The sequence below is a fragment of the Xiphophorus couchianus genome, chromosome 23, assembly GCF_001444195.1.
Source record: "Xiphophorus couchianus chromosome 23, X_couchianus-1.0, whole genome shotgun sequence".
NCBI lineage: Eukaryota > Metazoa > Chordata > Actinopteri > Cyprinodontiformes > Poeciliidae > Xiphophorus > Xiphophorus couchianus.
In genome coordinates this window covers 23691985-23714690 of record NC_040250.1, presented here as the reverse complement: position 1 = coordinate 23714690, position 22706 = coordinate 23691985, and the positions used below count along the sequence as shown (strand labels likewise).

General features: G+C 40.2%; 1 protein-coding gene across 5 annotated transcripts in view; it reads left to right on the top strand.

Moving 5' to 3' along the window:
• The window catches only part of LOC114138939 (rho guanine nucleotide exchange factor 9), a 63103-nt gene that overhangs the window by 542 nt on the left and 39855 nt on the right, over nucleotides 1–22706 (top strand). For 4 of the 5 annotated variants that reach the window (XM_028008438.1, XM_028008436.1, XM_028008434.1 and 1 more), the window contains exons 2-5: nucleotides 3373–5036; nucleotides 7280–7618; nucleotides 8376–8502; nucleotides 8596–8705. In XM_028008438.1, the coding sequence (XP_027864239.1) occupies nucleotides 3456–5036; nucleotides 7280–7618; nucleotides 8376–8502; nucleotides 8596–8705 (2157 nt within the window). In that variant the 5' untranslated portion in view covers nucleotides 3373–3455. The remainder of the gene's footprint in view (nucleotides 1–3372; nucleotides 5037–7279; nucleotides 7619–8375; nucleotides 8503–8595; nucleotides 8706–22706) is intronic. The other variant, XM_028008439.1, reaches the window with a different exon arrangement.

The following is a 22706-nucleotide window of genomic DNA, read 5'->3' as shown; positions in this document are numbered from 1 at the left end:
TCTTCTTTAGTTAAAACTAAGTAGCTACGCAATAACTTTGTAACAGTGACAGGAAAAGACAGCCTGTGAGCACTTAGTAGCCGTAGGCTCTAATAACTGTACTACACATTACTAATGGGATATTACAGTATAATTTGAAATAAAGTTTATGAGTAGTAGCTGCAATAATATGTTTAGATTTAAATAAATTGAGTGCGCAGTTTAAAAACTGATTGAAAGTAGTTGTAACAGAGCCTGTCCAAATGTAAATTTGGGAACTCATTCCATTCAAACTATTTGTCCACCAGCCACCTCAGCAAACCTATATCTGCTTCTTACTGTCCATGCTGGATCTTTATTGTAACAGGCACTCACCTCCTCTTGTTCAAAAGGTAGCTATAGTCAGCCAACAATAAATTCCTTAAAGGAATTGCTCATATTTATTAAAAACAAGGTCTTTCTTGCTCTTCAAACAGGAGATATTGCCTATATTTTTATTTTGTTTAAACTTTTTAGTTTCTAGCAGCTAATCAAAGCTGACCCAAGAACAAAGTGGACATCTTACCATTTTAAGACAACTGCATTCTGAAAAGTTTTGTACAGTTTTGTAAGGTTTACATTCTGGCTTTACAACAAGCTATTTTTTTTTTTTTTTTTTTTTTTTAAACTGCATGGACTCTTTAGCCGGGACAATTTTCAAGCACTCCCAAAATCACCAGCAAGTAACTCCGACCACTTGAAAGGTTTTTACACCTACAGTTTGAATAGTCACACATTTGTCGTGAAATGTGACTTTAACAGATTAATCAAATATAAGTTGTCCATTGTAATGTGTTGTGCAGAACCCATGCAGGCCGTGACTGGCATAAGACTGAAGCCCACAAACATCATCAAAAGAATGGCTTTCCTCCTTTGTGATGCTTTGCCAAGCCCTTCCTGTTCCAGCAGCAGTTTGTTTGTGGGAATTTTTTATGCCCTCAGCTTTTGTCTTCATCGAGTGAAGTACAGGGTATCCCACGGCCTGTACTTTAAAAACATACTTTTTGAAGCATTATCACCCATGTCATGTTTGGATGCTTCAAATCAACCAGGACATTTTCAGGTTGATCTTTTGATTTATCACCCAAATAGGGAAGTACTCTGAAACTGCTCTTGTTTTCTAGCATGTTTTAGGTTGCGCATTGTCTAAATGTTGCCTATGAATGGCTTCCACCATGTGCTGAGCTCTGTAGATCTTGTGAGGACTTTAGATCTTCTTACATATTTGATTTGGTTTGCTTCTTGGCATTGCTATGAGAGTTTCTTTGCTTACATTTCTCTGAAGTAGCTACATGTACATGAAAAAATCTTAGTTATCGCCAAATCTTTTAATAGAATAGACTAAGAAAGCTTTTATATAATTTTATTTCCTTTGTTCTGTAGCTTATGATACAGATAAACAATAAGTAAAAAGCTGCCTCTCTTTAGAGAGTCTTTCTTTTATTTTTTTATTTTCTTCAAATTTTAGAAACAACCAGTGTCAGTGACAGTCTTGGGGTGGCACCCCAAAACCAAAACCAATTATTGAATTTCAGCATTTTTTTATAATGTTGTCAAGTATTTATATATATTAGAGTGCCTTTGTAAAGCAGTGGTAACCTTAAACCATTGTATTTAATTTGTGTTTTATTTGCTGGACCAACTCATAGTAGCATTTATAAAAAAAAAGAATACATATTTTATATATATATTTATATATATATATATATATATTCTTAAACAATACATATTAAATAAGTTTTATTCAGCACTCCTTTCACTGGCATTCCTAATTAAAATAAAGCACAACTAATTGTCTTCCGAAGACACATAATTGTTAAGCAGAGTCAAATTGCTTTAAATTAATCTCAGTTTCATTCCAGCTGCTCTCTGAAGGCCTGTGAAGACATTTTATAGAGAACATTTGAGAACAATAATCAGCATGAAGACCAAGGAACACAGCTGACAGGACAGGGATTGCAGAGTTGTGGAGTCGTGTAAAGCAGGGCCCGGGCTAGAAAACAATATGCCATGGAGCACTGCTTAATCCATCTTCAAAAGGGGCAAGCGTATGCTTACACTTTCAAAGTAACCCAGATATGGTAGTCCACCTATGGAGGCATTAATCAAGAGAAGCAGCCAGGAAGCCCATCTTCCACAGGGACTGGGAATCTGGAGCTAAATACAGGACAATCCTGGAAGAAAACAACTTAAGATCAGGGTGGAGACTTGCCTTTCAGCAAGAAAACAAAGCTACAATAAAATAGCTCAACTCAAAGCAGAGTTGTATGTTAGAGTGGCCCAGTCAAAGCTCAGTCCTAAATACAAATGGAAGGCTTGAAATAGCTATTTTTTTATGCTCTCAAGACTGATTCTGCTTGATTTGTATTGCAAAGGAGAATGAGCAGAAATATTTTTCTTGAGGATAAAACAAAGCTGGTATCAAATACGGAAAAAGGTTTAGTTCTACCAAGTATAGGCTCAGGAGGGACCTGAATACAAACACATGTCAAATTCGTATAAAGAAAACTTAAAGCTTGTGGTTTTAACATGACCAAATGTGAAAAATAAGATTTTGTATCAAACTAATATACTTTATGTTCAGATGTTTCCATTCCTATCTCTATGATCGCAGAATTTGCATTTGTAGAAAACTTTGTATTGATTAAAAAAATGTTACCAGTAAAAAAACAAACAAAAAAACATGTTAAATGTGAATTGTGATATCCGATTAAAAGGCCAGAACTTTGAAACTCATCCTTGCTTCAGAAGTCTAGCAACAAGAGCAATGTCTGCCAAAGGCCTCGATTATGTAAGATGCCCCCCTATATACATCACAGGGATTACCAAACAGGGGTAATTACCATATGGTCGGGTAGAAAGCATCATCATCATCCCCAAAAGAAGCTTATCTAAGTGGTGCGATGATGTCACAGCAGAAGCAGGTCTGAAATAACCAGACATCCCTGTAGTAAGTGTTTCCATGGCAACGCAGCCTCCCGGTTAAACGGGGGATGGGGGACTGTGTCTCAAATAATTACTTTGGATAATTGGTACCAAATATGATGGGAAGGGGGGGAGGGGGGGTGGAGCTGTTGCTGACTTGAGGTACAGAAGCCCCTGTTTGAGAATCACAGTCTAACTCTCTCACTGTGATAATTTTCATATCAGGCATTGCTGAAAAGTTGACCCTGGGTGAGACACAGCTGTCAGACTGATTTTACTCCCCTATATTTTCTGTAACATCGTTGGCATTCATTGCATGCATTTCCGGGTTTCTCGGTGTAAGTTAGAATTGAAGGAGCATATATGAAATGACAGTGTTGTCAGTTTAACGTCAGATTGCTGAATAAGAATGTGTTTTTGCTCCTTCAGGTGTTTGACAAAAGCAAGAGAGAGAGTGGACCTAAACATGATGTTCACCGGAGCTGATAGCTGACACTGTAGAATGAGAGAGGATGGAGCAGACAGACAGCCCTGCCTCAGAGAGCAGCAACCCTAATGGGTATGTCAACCGAATGTTCAATGTTTCTCTGGACGTGGAGAACGAGACAGGCAGTGTTTGTATTCAGGAGACGGGGCCGGGGCCCGTGGAGGTGCAAAAAGAGAGCCAAGCTGCCTCCTCTCAGACCCCTGTCAAGGACAGACAGGAGGTCAACCGGAGGGCCCGTGCCACGGGGGGCATCTGGCGCATCTTAAACCGAAAAAGAGCCATCCCTGAGATGGAAAGGAGACCCCACTCCATGATCCTCCCCGGAGAAGCTTCTATCCCTAAACTCTCGTTTGCAGACAAAGTTCGGTCTTTTAAGAAGCTAAAATCCCCCGCTGTGTTCAGAGGAAAAACCGGGAAGTTGTCCACTGCCAAGTTCACCAGCTCCTTGGTGGACGAGGAGTCTTTCTGCCGTGACATCGGCACTCCACAGCAGATCAGCAAGAGCACCCTTCGAAATAGAGGGAAGAGGCATTCATATGCCGGCTACTCGGTGGACTTCAACTGCTCGTTTGAAGACCTTGACCTATCTGCACCAATAGATGGCCTCCAGCCCACTGTTACAGGAGAGACTGTTGTCCAGAATGGCTGTAAACCTTCTGAAAAAATTTCATACACTAAGAGAAACAATAGCAACTCAAACAGCTGCAACAAAGTCAGCGCAGACTGTGAGGAGCCCAGTGTTAGGAGTAGCCCCAGAACCCATCATAGTGGAGGGAGGAGGCACAAAGATGTTTGGAGTTACCTGAGGAGGATTTCCCTCTTGGGGAAAAGTAATCCTGTGTACTCAGAGAGAAGCTTTGACTCTGAGCTCCCCTCGTTGGACAAAACCACGGATTCAGATTTTGGATCTGTAGACTTTGAGAGTGTCAGAGACTTTCAGCCGCCGCCCCCGAAACAATCGGACACAAAGGGACACTTTGGTGGTCTCTTTAAGTTTTTTAATAGTGTAGCAGAATCTGCCAGAAAATGGCGGACAACTTCACGGTCCTTCTCTCCTCCGGAGGGAGAGAGGACTCCAATGACCTCCCAGCGGGCCCCACAGCACTCAGTGGACAACATTCACAGTGTTTCTCTCACACTCCACAATGAAGGATCTTTAAAACCCCAACCAACAGAACTGTTGCCGCTCGCTGCTCAACCCTCAAATCCCAGTAGCTTTGACGGTGAAACGCCAGCGACCACAACCGGTGGACAATCCCCCAAACTTGCCTTGAAAGCCTTTAGAGCTTCTTCAGGATCTCAAGCTGCTAATGGCCTTCAGAACTCGGACAACGTGACAAACCACAAATCCACGGCGATTGTAGAGAATCATATTCAGGATTCAAGTTTAAGCGTGGAGGCTGAAGCTGATGCTGAGAGGGTTCAGTTGAACTGCCTGTGTCAAGAGGAAAAGGTAGGGGGACAGAAAGGAAATGAGCAGGATTCCAGGGATACTCCGCTCGACTCCCACCAAGTACAGGAAGTGAATGTCCAATCACAACAAGGTGATAAAGAAAGCACAACCAATAGCGTAACAGCCTCAGATTCTACTGAAGAAATTTTTAAGGTAAGGAATGAAAACCTGAAAAGTGCTAATAATAATAATTATTATTTCTTTTGTTAAGCTGTTGTTGTATCTCTATTAAGCTGTTGTTGTATCTCTATTTCTTTAAGAGAATACCATATCCATGTGTAATATGTTGTGTTTTTATTTTCCATAACCACATTTCATTGCAGGCATTTTCCCCTTCATTAACTTTCCCAGAGGCATGTGTCATGTAATTACTGCACAAATGCTAAAAAGTTCATTTATGTAACTGCCTTAACCATGGTCATTCTTCTGCTTATTAAAAAAAGTCACCGGCAACCTGGAATATAAAGTGCATCAGAGCTGCTTCATATCTCTTTATGATACGGTCTGGAGTGGCTGAATGGATAGGTATGAGACAGCACCCCTGATGTTGTCCTTTTGCCCCATCTGTTGGAGAAAAGAGGTTACAGTAAATATAAAAAAAAAAACACACAGCAGCATGTTACAAAAGTTTGTCCTTCCCTGTTTGGCCAGCTTTTTGTAGCCTGCAAGGAAAGCTTGCGTTTCCCATCGAGCCTGCAGTGTCGGGCTGCAGCGGCCCCAGAGGTCCTTGACGTCAGCGCCTCGTAACGGCGACCTCCCCTTCTCAGAATTAGTCATCTCCCTCCTAGTCATCCCAACGAGTCAGGGCACGTTAGCTTCTGACTAAATGAGATATGACATCTCAATACTCAGCACACTTTCATAGGGGTTTATTATGCAGAGGCAAGAGCTTTAGGAGCTTTTGTTTAGGGAAAAGTACTAATCTTGTGTTCCACAACCGTGTAGCAAGGTCCTGCGTTTACATCTAGGTGGAAATCAGATCTATACATGAAAGTTCAACTGAGTTCCTTTACTTTTTAATTATGTCCTTAAGCCATTTGTGTTTCAAAATTCAATTTCTAAACCACTACTGCTTAAAAAGACAAATTCATGTCATTGGGTAGCTTATTTAATTTGGAGTACAGAAGCCTACACACAGTGTCTTGTAATAGTTTTTGTGCCTCTTTAAAAGGTTGCACATTTTATTAAGATTTTATACATAAAGTAAAGCATTGTTGCTAAGCGGAAGGATCATTACAAATGGTTTTTAAATTGTTTTACATTTACACCTCTTTAGTTTGACAGTCTTGGATAAAATCCAGTGGAGCCAATACCTTGTAAAATCACTCAACTAGCATGTAGAGTTAATCTCTGTGTGATATAATCTGAAAATAAACATAGCTTTCCTGCAAAGACTTTTGGGATTTCTCAGAGAACTTGAGTGAACAAACAGTGTCATAAAGTTTAAAGCAGAGGTAGATTATGAAACAAATTCCCAAGCTTCAAGCAACCTGTGCTGTTTGAGCCATCATCTGACTAGCCACCTAAACTAACAGACCCAAAAATGAGAGTTTTAATGAAGTAGCTAAAAGGCCCATGGTAACTATGGACACGTGAGCAAATCTGTTAGCGACACAATTATTAGCCATGCATTTGTTGTCAAAAGAAATAATAATAAATCAAAACCTTGCCTTTTCAGGTGTGCACAGGTACCCAGATTTTATCAGTAGTTTCATTAGACTATGAGATTGTAGAAAATTACTTAAAGGTTGATTGTCAAAGTGGATACCAATTGAAGCTTAAGGGGTATAACTTCTTGTTTGGCACAGCACTATTGTTCCATCATGCGTTCCCCATCAAAAATATCTGGAAATAATTATTTATATGAAGTACATGCATACCTACAGAAAGTCTTCATGCAGAATGAAGAGTTCTTTATTTATTCATATATGATGTGCAGCTAACAGCGGCAGCAGACAAGACCAGAACTTAGAAAACCCCCCTGTGGTATGATGGAACATCTTGATTTAGTGATGTGTCAAAACATGTTTCCAGATCTGGTTTGAGGGCTGCAAACTAGACTGTAAAAGTAGTTTTCTTTAGACTTTTCATCATGATTAAGTAATGAAATGAGCATATGCATTATTTACAACCCTTCTTAATAATTACCTCATGGTAAGAAAAAGGAAAAAAAGTGTTAGTCTGTCTCTTAAACTCAGTGGTTTTTCTTACCTGGTTACTCGCACATGCATTGCAAGTAGAGACAAGAAGTGTCGACTGATGGAATTTATTTTTGCACAGAAATATGAAGCGTAGCTTGTCAAAACTGCAGACGTACTTGCCTTATTCCCTGCACAAGAAATGCATTGTTGCGTTTGTATGTGGGCCAAGCAGTTGAGTATCTCTGCCAATCCCAGCTGTGTGAGCAGATTGCCAGCAAGACAGGCTGCAGTGTGAGGCAGCCCGGACCAGCCCCGGCCCAGTCTTGCACAGAGAAGACCTCTGTGCCTCACAGGCGGTTGCTCCACCGTCCCCGTCCGGCCTCGGCAGTGCTGGACCTGTGGAGGTCCAACCCGGAACGCGAGATCTACACACATTATAGCGAGGTGGGCTCCCTGCCCCGGCTGAGACGCAGGCCCGCTGCCACCATGCTGCACTCCCCAGGGCAGAGACGGACGGCTGCGCGCTCCAGGCCTTGTTCTGTCATAGAGAGCAGTGTTACTAGAGAGACCCAGTCGACGGAGCTGCCTCACAGAGTAAGATGTCAAGGAGCTCGATTGTTTCTAAAATTAAAAAATAAATCAGATACTACCTTAAAATATGCATTTTCAGAGTCTATAATATGCAGATGTGAGAATATATCTAGCTAAAAGTAGGATGGCCAAGACTCACTAGTGGGCTCCACCAACTCACTGATAAATATAGAGCATGTCCGTAATGAATCAAGCACACTCTCCAGGCTTTGAAGGGCAGCCCAGTACTAACCCAGTATTTATATGCCGCTCACTGTTAGTTGCAACAATGCCTGCATGCTCTGCCTCATTTACAGAGGCCTGCATTTCTGAACACTGCATTTTCCCTCTCTTTTTCTTTGCCTCCGTCTCACCAATTCCAATTTTTTTCCCTTCTTCTCCCATCTTTTTTGGCTTCTCTGTATCCATCCTTCATTTTCAGTCTTTCTCAGTGGCCAATTTTCTGCCTCATCGCTCCCATAAGCTTTACCTCTCATTGGCCTAACCCGGAGTCAGTTCATTTTAACCTGAGAGAACGCCTTGGTCGGCATGATGTATAGTCTGTCTTGGTTTGCTGCGGAGCACGCATGGAGGCCAGTGCACCAGAATAGAGTTGCTGGGATGTGGAATAATTATATTCACAGCAAAAAAAAAAGAAAAAAAGGGGGACAACGCAGAGAGGAAGGTTTCTTTTAAGGTGAAGGGTAGAACAGTGTGTGATTGTGTGATTTGCAGTCGCGTTATGTGGAATATATGTCCTAACTACCCCAGTACCTTCTAGGCTTTGTCTCGCCCTCCGGGAGTGTCGCCACTCGAGCCCCCACAAAGGGCATCTCTGCAGCGGTGTCGCTCGCTGCCTCTTCCCCCCAGCACTCTCACTGCCTTGGCTTTGCTCCTGCCTTCTTCGGGTAATAGCACATATTCTTGCTAGCAATGAATTTGCAGATTTATGCACGCTTTCTTAATTCTTGACCCGTTTTTCCGTGTGCTTCCCACCCCAGTGGACATGGGCCAGTCGTCCTCGTCAGTGCGCCTGAGGTCTGGAGGCTCCACCAGCTGCAGGAGGAAGAGGCTGTTGAGACCCGGGTCAGAACCACTGCAGGTCAACATAGTGAGTCAGACACACCCCTCAAATCACCTTGCAGAGTGCTGCAGCTTTATTTAGGCTGTATTTCTGCCAGTAAGTTTATGATACCGAGACCTGGCTTATGCAAGCATAGCCCAATGAGGTTTTTTCAGAGAAAATAAGCAAGTGCTAAAATGGCTTTAGTGGGTGAGGGAAATGATTTGTCTAAAAGGTGCAGATGTTGAGGAATGTCATGCTGCACTCTGAAGGAGTTAGGTCACTTTCGCGCTTAAATTTCTGACATAAAAAATATCAAATTTCTGGTGAAATCTGAATGAAAATTGGCTGATATATTAATAATATTTTCACATAGTATCCAACTCAGTGCTTTGCAAAAGTATTGACACCTCTTGAACTTGTCCACATTTTGTTACGTTACATCCAGAGGCATTTTGTTAGGATTTATGTGACTTACTAACACAAAGTAGGGTATAATATTGAGGTGGAAAGATAAGGATACGTGGTTTTCAATGTTTTTCCAAATAAAGATTTGTAAAGTTCTCCTGCATTTGTATTCATCCCTCCAGAGTCAATAGTGGAACCATCATTTATTGCTATTACCTCTCTATGACTGTTTTTACCCATTTGTCTTTGCAAAATAGTTCAGCCTCACTCAGATTAGAGGAAAAGTAGTCAAATTCAGGTCTGGACTTTGACTGGACCATTCCAACACATGACTATGCTTTGATCTAAGCTATTCCATTGTAGTTGTGGGTATATTTAGGGTTGTTGTCCTATCTTTTGGAGCTTCCAAACTGGTTTTCTTCAAGAAGTGAGCAGCTTTAGTGTACCTGCAGAAGAAAAGTATGCACACAGGATGATGCTGCCACCACCATGTTTTCAATGGTGCTCAAGAGGATGTTCAGTATTACTGCCAGTGTTTGGTATGGAGGACTGAATGTTCATTCTCTGGTTTCATCTGATCAGAGCATCTTCTGTCATATTTTTATGTCTCTTCTAAAGTTTATTTAGGGGTATCAGAAAAAAAAGAGAGCAGAAAAACAAATGTGTGCCTCACTTTTAAGGTTTTTATTAATAACTTACTTATTTTCATGTTTAATCATATCCCACTTTACTTCGCTTGGTGTGGTCCTACCACATAAAATCCCAATAAATTAGATTAAATTTTGTGATTTTAATATGACAAAATGTGAAAAAAGATCACAGGATGTCAATATTTTTGTAAAGCAGTGTATCTACAAGGCTGCGTCTTTGTCAGCTGTGTAAAAATTAGCTGCAGTAGATGTAATGCTACACAGGAAGCAAATCTGGGCCTTTCAGCGCCGATCCTTTGATGTGCAAGTGGCCTCTTGGGAACTCCAGGGGAAGGAGAGGCAAAGATTTTCTAAAATATCCATGACGGTGCGGGGAACAGTTCTCCAGCTGAGCCCGGGTTGTCTGTCCGTGAAACCTTGAATGCATAGATCCCACATTGATTCTGTTGTTTAATCACAAAAGCCACTTCTCAGCTTCCAATGAGTTTTCCTCAATGTGCTAACAGCTATGTTTCTATGTTTTTGTGAAATGTACATCTGCATGCTGCGATGTAAGGAAATGCATAATGTCTGCAATGTCATAAAAGCATCTGGATAATGTTTTCTTTACATTGAAACAATTCGTGATTTGCATCCACAGACGACTGCAGATAGTAAATTAAGTAATATAGGCAGCTCATTGTCACTACAGTGATGCAGTCTGTTGAAGTGGCAGATTATGAGCCCCCACTGTCAGCTTTTCACGGCTGCCACGTCTCTGGATTGATTCCGAGTAAGCTGCGTCCTTGAGGAAATGAGAAAGCTGCGTTTTGACTTTGATTATAACTTTTTTCCCCTTCGTCTTCTTCTTCTTCCTGATCTAAATTGTATTTGTGAACCGGGCACGTTGTTGCTATGACATTCGGCTGGCTCCCGTTCAGCTTCTTTGCTTCTATCTTTAGGCATCCTTTTTAAGCATGAGCTAAATAGAGAAAGTGTGTGGGTGAAAAGAGAGAAAAAGGGGTGGGAGAGAAGGGATGAGAGATGCTCCCTTTGTCACGGCCCTCCCCTGGGGGCTGCGAACACGGACATGTAACGCTGAAGAATTCGAGCTTGAATGGTGAGAGACTGAGATTCAAATGAGATACTGTTATTTTTATGGAACAAATCCGAAAGTCGCTCATAAAATACTAATAAGAAACATCAACAGTGAACAAAAAAAAAAAAAAAATGGGGCTGCAAGATATCTTGGCTTCCCTGCAGGCAAATGGTTTTCTCTCACAGGGCTGTCTTGCTTGGATGTGCTGTTTGGAATACAGTTAAGTGTATGTTACAGTCTTCCTGTTATGATGACGACTGAAGCCGTGAGGCCGCAGGCAGAGAGAAAGCATTCTCACTGCAGTGGATTAGCTACTAATGCTGACGCCTCTTTTCTCCCTTTCATTTAAATGGATTTCTCCCCCAGTTCTGCTCTCCTCCTTCCCTTACTTTCCTCCTCTCCATTTCTGCTCTGGTGTTACACTTTCATCATGGCTTCCTTCCCCCGCCCCACCCGCCACTCGTCTCCACTTCTGTCCCGTCCCATTCTACACTTTGAATTAAAAAAATGAAAAATAAAAATGTGTCAGTGGCAGTGTTTAATTCCTGTGCAGATAACAGGTCTGCGTGATGAGTGTTGCTAGTTTCTTCCCCCGAAGCTCTGCTGTCAACTTGTCCAGAAGGAGGGGAGTTGTCTTATTAGGGATTTCATGCAGATTAAGACTTTCAACAGAAATTGTATATGATTAAGTTGCAGTATTAATCATATTATGCAATGGTATCCAGTTACTATGAATACATGAGTCAGCAGGCAGGAGCTAGTTGGCCAAACAGCAAGGCATGGATGAAAAGGAGCAAAGTTGAGTTGAAGGACTTCTTCTTGTTCTTCTTTCTATCCTTGTGAGGAGCAGCAGCACCAAAAATGAGCTAATACAAATGATTTAAACACTTTTTCACATTTTGTTGCTTTATACACACAAAAAGCTAAATGTTATTTTGGGATTATATGGAGCACCAATAAAAATAACAGAGAAGTGAAAGGAAAATTATACATCGTTTTCAAAATGTTTACAAATATGAAACTGAATAGTGTTAAGTGCATTTATATCCAGCCATCTTTACTTTGATACCCCTAAATAAAATCTAATTTACATCATTATTAGGGACCCGTGTGTGACTTAATCTAAGCAGAAATACAGATTATCTGGGAGACAACAAATTACACAAGAAAGAAATATTTTGGGTGATGGAAAGCTAATGCCTGGTTCACACTGCCAGATTTTTAAATTGTCGGCTGATTGTCAAAGCTGGAGAGACACAACACATGACGATAGTTTTTTTTTTTACCTGTAACATGTTTGGTGTGAAGTGTGTGGAGTTGAGCCATATGGAAAGAGCAAAACATCACGCACAAACATTTAGATGTGAGACAGGAAACCTCGCAAAACCTCCCGACACCAAACGTGAGTTCAGATTAACAAACATGGCCGACTGACAAGAAGCAATGGCAATATATTATGGACTAACAGAAAAAAAAACAATAGAAAAGGATGTCTCTGATGTCCGCCAGACTTTATAGTGCGCCATGGCCATTGTTTTGTCTTCTTTGTTTAGAATCCCCCTGTGAGTTTCCATCCCCTTGCTTTCTGATTGGCTGCAGGTCGGGTTCAACAGGCTGCGTGCTCATCTGTCCTCAGGGGACACTGCACACGCTGCGATGTCGGGTCAAGACAATCCAACATGCTGAAAACAGTCCTGATGTCTTTCCAAGTGGACCAGATCACTCTTAACACACCAAACACAGCAGGAATAACTCTTGAAATTACCTTAAGACCCATCCTGATAATCAGGGCATTCTTAAGATTCTCCATAAGGAGAAAACTGGTATAAACGTCTTGCCATATTAACTAGGCATAACAGTTGTTAATTGGGTCATTTTGGCAGAATGAAACTGCCTCTAGATTTCCTTTGCTTCACATTTTTCCACTTATTTGTTGGGTACATGAAATCTGAAACATATACACTGCAGTTTGTGTTTATAGATAGACAATCTTAAAGTTGTGTGAGTTTTTTTGCCTTTTAATTGCTAAAATACAGAGTGACTCTGCATCCTCTTCATTCTCTTCAGACACACATGTACGCCCTTTACATGCTGCTATCCAGAATTCAGTACTAAATCTGTCAGAACAGATGAGTCATTACATTGACATCTTTATTGTTAGATTAGTAGCGAGTAGCACCAGCTAACGATATCATAGCCAAACACGCTGTACATGTAATTTCACCTAAGGCCTTATTTCAGAGAAGCCTTGGGAATAGATCCATGCCCAAAATAACTGCGCACATGCATAGATTGCGCGATAACCCAAAGGCGACCCAGAATCCTTCATCAGCGTTCATTCAGCATTGTTCACCTGCCAGCGCGCCAACAGCTGTCGCTGTTTGGGAGTACATGGTGAGCTCTGATTAATAGCAGTGTCCCTGCCTGAGTCTGAAGCGGATGGTTGGATCAGAACTTCCCCGGGCTGATTCTTCCCTAAGAAATGGGTTGATGGTGTATACATGGCTATGTGACCACATTTATGCTGAGTGTGTTTGTATGCGTGTTAGGGAAAGGAGAAAGGCTCGGGGCCTTTCTCTTACATAAGCATAAAGGCGGATTCCACCGCTCACTGCAAAAGCCATTTGGACTTTTCAGGAGAGCTGCATGCTCTCTGGTACTGGAGGAGCCGTGCTCACTGGCCCATCCTGTTTTACAGCCTTGTCCTGTTGTACACTGTATTCTGTCAGATCATGCACAGACTTGTGTGTGTGCAGCTCATGTCTCATCAGAGCCGGAGTATGCACCGTTCCATCTCTGTGCTGCGCTGCTGGCACGTTGGAGGAGTAATAACAAGGTTGCACTAACAGGCAGTGATTCCTATAATGACATTTTTTAACACATAAACACTTTCTGCTGAACAGCAGCGGTCTCTTTTGGGTCGTATTCCATTTCTAATTTACCAGGATTCACACTGTCCACTATTTGTGACTCACTGTTTATTTTTAGGCCAGATGGTTGGTTTTCAAGGATTAATCCATTCCAGGGCCTTCAGTCAAAATACTGTTACATGCTGTCAGTCTGTCTGACAGGACAGTCTTAGTGATCATTTTGTGTCGTTTTTTTCTGAATTGTTTACACTTTTCCCCAACTTACTTTACAGCCTTTATATTGCAAAGTTGGAATAATAAACGATTATTATTATTATTATTATTATAATTAGAGTGATAACAATTTGATCGATAACACTGACAGAATTTTAGCACTTAAGCGTCCTCTAATTGTAGGAGCCTAACTAACTTTTCAGTTAGTTTGCAGATAATAATAAGTTTTCTGCAAACTAAGCTGATGTTAGTGGACTATTTAGTCAGATAATCAGCTCATGTAGACATTTTATGTATTTTGTCCAATGAAATTCACCACAGACTTCATAGAGCAGGTTGTGGATTTCATATTGAGTCTCATATCATGTTGAATTTTGATGCAGTATAATTTGTTGTGCACTAGAAAAGCAGGGTACAGACAATTTAATGTCGATATCCTGCCATATGGTTGAAGTAGTTTTAGTTTTTAGTTTATAGGCTGTTCAGTTTTTCATTCCATTTTGAATTTTACCCACTAGATCTTTCTTTATTACACTTAAGAAGCAAAAGAAGAATTGAAAATGAAGCCAAAGAATTTACAGTAATAATTGAATTTGTCAACTAATTTTCTCAAAATAAATAGTGAAATTGAATTTGGACTCGTTGCACAGCCCTAGAAAACAGACAGTCAGTATGTGGTGTAGATTTTTTTCACATGCTATAAAGCTGATGGTCTTAATTCCTATTCAATGATTGCCTCAGTTTTTTTTGTTTTTTTCATGAACATAGCTGTTATGTATGTTTTTGGTTCTTTTATCATTTTAAATGATTCCAAAGATGTTTTCTCATTTTCAACAAGACTCCTAATTGTATTTATATGTGAAAGGAATGACACATTATGCATGTATTACACATGTATTTGTATTTTATAAATGTTTTTGTCTGTGCAGCTTCTTCATTCAGAGAAGGGAAAAGGTTTGTAGCTTTCACTGTAAAACACTGCCCAGAACTATCATGCTAAAAATGAATCATCAAGTGCTCTGAGAGTCTGATTTTACTAACTACCCCAGCTGCATTTTGTAATTTAAATCAAACACACTCCTCTAACCATGATCACTTTATCCTGCCATAAAATAATGAGACAGAAGCTAACTGCCTTCTCAGTTTCCTGAGAGTTTGGATGTATCCTGGAGGGCTCTGAGTACGATGGGCTGCATTTTTCTGGCAGCTGCCACTTCTCGTGTACATTATTTAGCCTAACTTTCTCCCTCTGACCTCCTTGCTACTGTGCTACACCGCATGTGGCATAAGAGCAAACTCTCCACTGTAGACACGGATTATGCAACCACCCATCCGAGGTCTTTGTAGTTTTACCTCAATCTCCATTCTTTGCGCGCCTCCTTTTTTTTCTTCTGTGACCTAAGAACTCATTCCTTTCCCTCTTTCTCTTCTTTACGGATCAGTTTTTCTCCCCTAATGTTTTTTTTCCTTCTGTGTCCCTTCACCTGGTCCTCCCTTGCCTCTTCCCATTCCTCCCCTTCAGGCATGTGAGAACACCTGCCTACTGCAGCCTGGTGTGTGTGTGAAAGTGTTTGTATGCATGTTTTTTTTTGTTGTTGTTGTTCTTGCGATCATCCATGCCTGTGTGTAGTCATATTAGTTTGGGAGTCAAACTATATAATAAACTGTGACAAACTATATATTGTGAGAATTCATCCATTCAAAGTGATATATTTTATTTTTTATGTTAACGTTGATGATAAAAATAGAAACTCTACATTTACTTTATTTAAAAATCTGAATATTGCATAATACCAATCGAAAAGCACAAATATTATGTGGTGGCCTTCCCACGTGTCAGGGTCACTGCTTACTTTACAATTGTTCAGTAGAGAGCTATTATTGCATTGACGCTCTTTACTGGGTTTGGCATCCAGGTACATCAATGGAAAGTTGAGTGGAAGGAAAAAGGTTTTGAGGGGAAAAAAGCTATACAGGCAGCAGAGACAATTACTGCAGTAGAAAGTAAAGCCCATTCAGGACTATTCACAAGGACTGAAACTAACACAAAGACATTATGGGCTCCAACTGTCACATTCCTCATATTAAACCACTCCTAAACCACAGACAACATCAGAGTTGTCTTACTTAAGAAGAAAAAATGACTGGAATGTTGCTCAGGGGCCCAATGTCCTCTTTTCAGCTGAATATAAATTATGCATTTGATTTTGGGAACCAGCGTCCCAGAGAGACGTTTTCACAGTCGTAATGATTTGGGGAGTCACGTCATCTGCTGGTGTTATAAAACTGTATAATACCAAATGTATTTATAAAGCACTTTTAAAACAACAAATGATCACCCCATATGTTACATCATGCTGATTTGATGCAGTATTCCATGCAAAAGCAGCTTCAATCAAGTAATGAGTGTATATTATAAGTTAACATTTTTTTTATTGAAAATCTTTTTGACATTTATCTTCTAATTTTTGAGAAATTGGGGCTAAAATTGTGAAAATTAAGAAATGAATAAATTTTTTTTAAGTGAATTACAGAAATAAATGTCAATTTAATTAGAGGGACCTGTAAAAATCTTCACGCAGATGATTTTTCTTTTGATAAACGGCATGAACAGTAACCTCAGGATGGATCCGAAAGGACAAATCTCTCCCCTGCTTCCCAGTGCTCAGGGCCGCAGGTGGCAAAGTCAGGACTCTGATGAATAGTGACAATAGTGAGCATGAACACTCACAACCAGCGCAGCAGAATGGGAGTAAAGTGGCACTGATTCAGGCAACCAAGCAAATCATTACACAGTTCATTTGAGTGTTTCCCATGTTCCACAGCTGGGATTTCAAATGATCTCTTTTGCTTTATTTTATAACACACTAGTACTGATTCTGAGAATCATAAATAGATTTGGGGAGGCTATGGCTTTATATTTTCTCCTAAAAGTTGATTTCTTGTTGCTTTGTTACTATGTTTTGTTGTGGAAGGAGTACTAGCAAAGATGACTCAATGAAGAGGCTTTTTTAAGGGCTGAGAAATAAAACATGCAATTGTGTCTTTTATTTTCATCAGATCTGCAGCCCTAGTTTCAAATGCAGGGAAAATAGAATATTTTCTTGTGAAATGAGAATATTAATAACTTTGACGTGTGTGTGCAATGAGTATAAAATTGTGACAAATTGCTGTTCTTCCGATACTGGCTTGGTTTTTTAATCCAAGTGAAAAATGTGTATATTTCTAAACGTTTTGTGTATTCAACAATCTAGATGGACAGATATTTACCCAAAAATGTGAGGCAGTGATAGAGATACACGTCACTTCTTCTTGGCCAATACTGATTTCCAGTTTCATTTAAAGTCTGATCTGGCGTTTCTAGTTTTGGCCTGTTGTTTTTCTTTTTCCTAAGGAATTGTGCATTTTGTTTCCTATTCATTATTCATCATTTTTCACTAATTGATCAGAAATATAGTTCATGTAAAATCCCCAGTCAGGATTTTTTCCTGACTTTTTTGTTTTTTCTTATTATTCTAAAAGCATCTCATTGCACTGAAGTTGAATTACTCTCGGACAAACACATTCTGCTCACTCCGCAAGAGCTTTTATTTAGTTCTCGTCCTGGACAATTTATGGTTTTCATCAACAAAATTAACAGACATTTGCTTGAACCAAAGGTAGATAAGAGCGTGGGTCTTGTGTTTGATTTTCACCGCTGCTATTCACAAGAACCATCAAGAATTAAGTGGTAATCTTCGTCAAAGAAGAAGGCAAAACCATTGAGACATGTTAAATTAAAACCTGTCCCCAGTGTCGCATTTTTTAATTAAGCTTTACTTCAGATGCATTTCTTTTCCTGAATATCATTTATAATAAGTTCAGGCTGAGGAAATTCAAAAACTGTCTTAAGTTTACCTTCAGTTCTAGCAATCCTCTCAAGTTCATTTGCAAGTCTCGCCAGAGACTGAATCAAAGAAAAAACAGTCACAGGATAGTTTCATCTTGTTCTACAGTTTGGAGAACACACAGATATTGCGCTAATGTCGTCATTAGAAAATATACTCCTGTGATGTTTAGCATATGACTAGGATTTCTTCATCCTACTTGGCGGAGCCCCTCTGTTTGATCTGTCTGTCTATTCTTCTTAGCTCTCTGTGTGCTCTGACCCACTGACTTGACTTTCTAAATGATCCTGAACGAGTAAACAGCTGATGGCTGGACAATGGTGACACAAACTGTGCTCAGGAAAAGTCCAGCGATTTTATTTTTAGGGCGCTTTGTGGCTTGGAGGCCTGGGAGGAAGCAGGAAGTCAGTGTGGTTGCCGTGGGGATGGGAGGAGAAGAAAAGAATTGGAGCAGACTGAAGGGGAAATGGGTGTGGTGGGCTTTGCCTCCCATTAGTGAAATACCTACCAACCACAAACAGATTCATTTGCAAGCTCTAAAAATTGAAGTCTTATTTGAGGAAAGATTTTCTAAATATGTAGCTACTTAGCCAAAGGCCAAAGGGGACAGCAATGACTTCAGCGCCCTCAGAAAACCTTACGAAAGAGGCCTTAGAATAGGAAATGATCTGGTCCTTCTATATTTGTTGTTGTTTATGCTGTTAGTTTTGCCTAGAGATACAAAAGGTGGGGCATATCTCTGATAGCTTGTAATTTGGTTTTGTTGTTATGGGTAATAAAGTATGTTGTGCTGTGCTGAATACATTTCTACTTCTCTTTTTAATCAGCTATTTTTTCTTTTTAGATTTTGTTACATAGTAAAATCACAGTTGGCAACACCCCCCCCCCCCTTCCCCAAACACAATATATTACAATATTAACACAATATGAATATGTAATTGCAAATTGGAATATCTGGTGTATTTGAAGTATGAATAGTTTATCCAGGATACTTTCTGTTGTGATAATATGCTTTATTTCTATACAAAATGAACAAAAAAAATATAACTATGACTCCTACATTAGCTGTACTGCCAACTAGTGGTTGAACATGTACTTGCAAAAGAAGATCAAAGTTCAGTTCAGAGCAGGGGTGCGCAAAGTGGGTCCTGGAGGGCCGGCATCCTGCATGTTTTAGGTCTCTCCCTGGTGTTGGTAGCAACATTTTCAGCATATCAATGTTCTTCTTAGGCCTTCTAACGAGCCATCATTTGATCCAGATGCGTTAAACCAGGGAAAGAACTAAAACATGCAGGATGCCGGCCCTCCAGGACCCACTTTGGTCACCACTGGTTCAGAGGTTCAGGTTGTAAAAAGTACCACATTTCATCCCATCCCTTGGCAAAATTAAAGATTTGTTTGGATTCAAGGTTCTATGGGGGAAGTTGGAAATCATTTCTCCCTGTCACAATATTCTTCTGGAGTCAACTCAGCAACATTCAATAAGTCACTTAGTTTGATTTACATTTGGGAGAATAGTGAGCTGGAAACTGAGGAACACTCGAGGTCTGAAAAGTCCCTCAAATGTATTTATTTGGATTTTATTTCATTGTGAAGTGAACGAACGAAAATAGCATAGATCTAAAGGAGCATTGTATCCATGGTAACTCTGGAGGAGGTGCAACGATTCATGGCTCAGGTGGGAGAATCTGTTGACAGAACGGCTAATAGTGGCGTTTATGAAAAAGGTGCATAGAGAAAGCCAAAATGAGCTCCGCTTACATGCTTAGATCTTCCTGTGGTTTAGATTAAAGCCAATTCATGTGTTAAAATGGCCCAGTCAAAACCCACACCTAAATCCAGTACAGAATCTGTAGTAAGAATTGAAAATGGGTGTTCACAATTTAGCAAAGAAATTTTGTTTTTTTTTATATGCAAGGCTGATTGAGACATACCTCACTGCACTTCCAGCTGTAGCAGCTAAATGTTTTTTTTCCACAAAGGGCTGACTCAAGGTTACTGAGTACAAAAGGTCAGACCACATTTTATAAATTTTTTTATCTATGAATTAGTATGAAAACAACACATTTTCATTTCACTTCACAATTATGTAATGATCTGTGTTTATCTATCACATGTCTCAGTAAGTACAGTGAAATTTGTGACCGGATTTTGAAAAGCTGCGAATACAAATAACAAAACACACACCCCATATTCAACTTTCTCCAGTGTCATGTTTGGTCCATAAGCTCTGTACATCATTTGGACTTATAGTAAAAGAAAATGTGACCTTGTGATGTAATCTTGCTGCCTCACATTAAGACAGTCAAATGAAACAGCAATAAGTCTAATTTGATATAAGATTTCTGCCTACAGTGATAAATTACGGCCTTTTATACATACTCTGTCTCTTTGTACACGTATGGGTATATTAGCGTTGGTGTCTGTACAGATTTAGACTTTCAGATGTGACCTTTGTTGTCTAAATGTCAGGGAGATTGGAGAGGGAGCCCACAGAGGTAGGACAGGCTTATGTAATCTGCTCACTGAGTCTCTCACACACACACAACCACAGATGAGGGGGGTGTGGGAGCATGTTTGAGGACGACTGTCATATCTCAGCTGTGATGCACCATACCCCTCTCTGTGCACTGAAAGCCTGCCTTTCAGAAGCCGTTGCTTTTATCAGCATGCATGTGCAGAAAGTGCCTCGGAAATTATTTATGGCTTTAAAAATACTGATATACTGGCTCCTTTGGTGTTGTTCTTTTGAACTTCTTCTGAGGTCTTTTTATCTGTACCAGAGCTCTCAGGTGGATCTTAGGGGCTTGCCTTTGTGTATCTGTGTGTCGGGCGGCTAACTGGGCTAGTTTTGTTGTGTGGGGGGATTAAGCTGTAGCATCAGTATTCCCTTTCAACACTTCTTTTTACAATCCAACGGTGATTGCACCTGAGCTACAGGACAAGTGCTGCGGCCTGCTCACGAGTATAACAATGTTCACTTTAAGTATCGCTGGCAAAATAAAGGCCAAAGTGACAATTTGCATGCCAATGGTAAGAACAAGCTTCAGATGGGAACTGGGGTCATTTTCATCCTGTCACTCACAACTGCCGAGCCTTAAAGGGGCCCCGCGTGGAATACGTTTTGAATACCAAACACTCTCCTCGTGTATGTTTGAAAGGCAGCGTTGAAATGTTGCTTGGAAACAGACTTTGCCCGCACTCGGCATGGATCTCTCGGCTGTTGCGGCTTACACCAGCAGCGACATCTTTTGGGGCTGGGCGGTGAGGGCAGGGGATCAAAACATCCATTAAAACTACTCAGAACACTCCCAAAGCATAATCTGCTTTGCCAGCATTCATCATCAATATGCTTGGTATGTTCCAAACCGCCACACTGTTGCCCAAGAAAGTCAGCCCACAACTGTGGTAGGAGTTTGCTCGCAGTGCAAAGAGCAAACTGAGAAAGCAGTAATTGGAATCGTTGGGCAAGACAGGAAAAAGTACATTAATAGTTAAAGTTTCTGCTGCTTTGATTGTGTAATCGGAACATAAGATGTGCTGTTGTTGTGTTAGCTTTACAGTGTGCAGCAGACTCAGAGAGTAGTCACTATGTGTAAGAGCTGCTTGCTCTTTTAAAGTGTGTGTCACGGTGTCTCTCTGGGTGAAGCGCGTCTCACGTTCACTGCCTTATAGCGCAGATCGTCTTTGTTCACAGTCAAGAAATGTGCTTCGTGATACAACGTTGTTGACGACAACAGCAAAACTATGAAATGGAATCACAAACAGGATGTTTCGGTGTAACAGCTAGTTTAAGGTCTTAAAACGACTACAGTTACATCCCCATCTGAATTCACCAGTGACTGCAGTTACAGCTTTGCGGTATTACTTGACCAGCTTTGCTCACACTCACTCAGAATGAATGGACATAATCTGTGAACATCTGTTTTCAGGTCTCGCTTCAGAGTTTGATTTAGGTACGGACTTTAACTAGGCCATTCTTTGATCTAATAACTACCTCTAGCTGTATGTTTAGGGTTGTTTCTCAACCCTTCTTATGTTATTTGATGATGAAATAGTATTTAATTCACCGTAGGGTTTATTTTTTAAAGGCTTCTTTCTTGATACTCTTCCATAAAGCCTGATTTTAGTCAGCAGACTGACCTCTAAAGACCTCTTATCTGAGTAATGCCCTCTTTGAGCAGGCTGTCATCTCAGATAGTTGTCCGTGTCTTGGTAGGGCTGCAGTTGTGTCATACTCTTTCAATTTCAGGTGATGGGCTGAAACGTGCTGCATCAAATTTTCATGTATTGCCTTATAAAACAACTCTGCTTTTATCTTCTCCACAACTTTTCCCTGGCCCATCTGGTCGGTCCCTTGGTTTGTATGATGGAAAAAATAAAATAAAACTATGCATAATTTTCCTTCCATGTAATTGCAATTACTTATTTGTATGGGTTGTGTCAGTCTGTCACATAAAGTCCTCTGAAAAGCGCTTTGCGGTTATAATGTATCTTATGCAATGCAAGACATTAAGAAGTTTAAGGGCTATGAATACTGTTGTTGCAAGACTCTGTTGGCATAACCTCAACAACAGAACAGAGAACAAACATGATCATCAAGTAGACAACCTTTTACAAGATAACAAAAATATGAATAATACTGCATTAGGAAAACGTTTTAACGATTTATAGTAATAAGATAAATATTTACTATGTCTAGAATGGAGATGACAACAGATGCTGTTTTATTCTTTGACAGTAATAAAGCTCCATCAGGTTGGTTAGGGTATTTCCAGTAGTAGTAAAAAGGCTGGGACCAACATACTGGTGGAAATACTTTGTAATAATTTCTTCTCTGTTTAAAAAAAAAATAAAAATGTATACGATGCCGAACAAAGAGGGAATGTCTTTCATTACAACAGTGGCATCTAAAGCTACTGTGCCATATTGAGTTGACATTA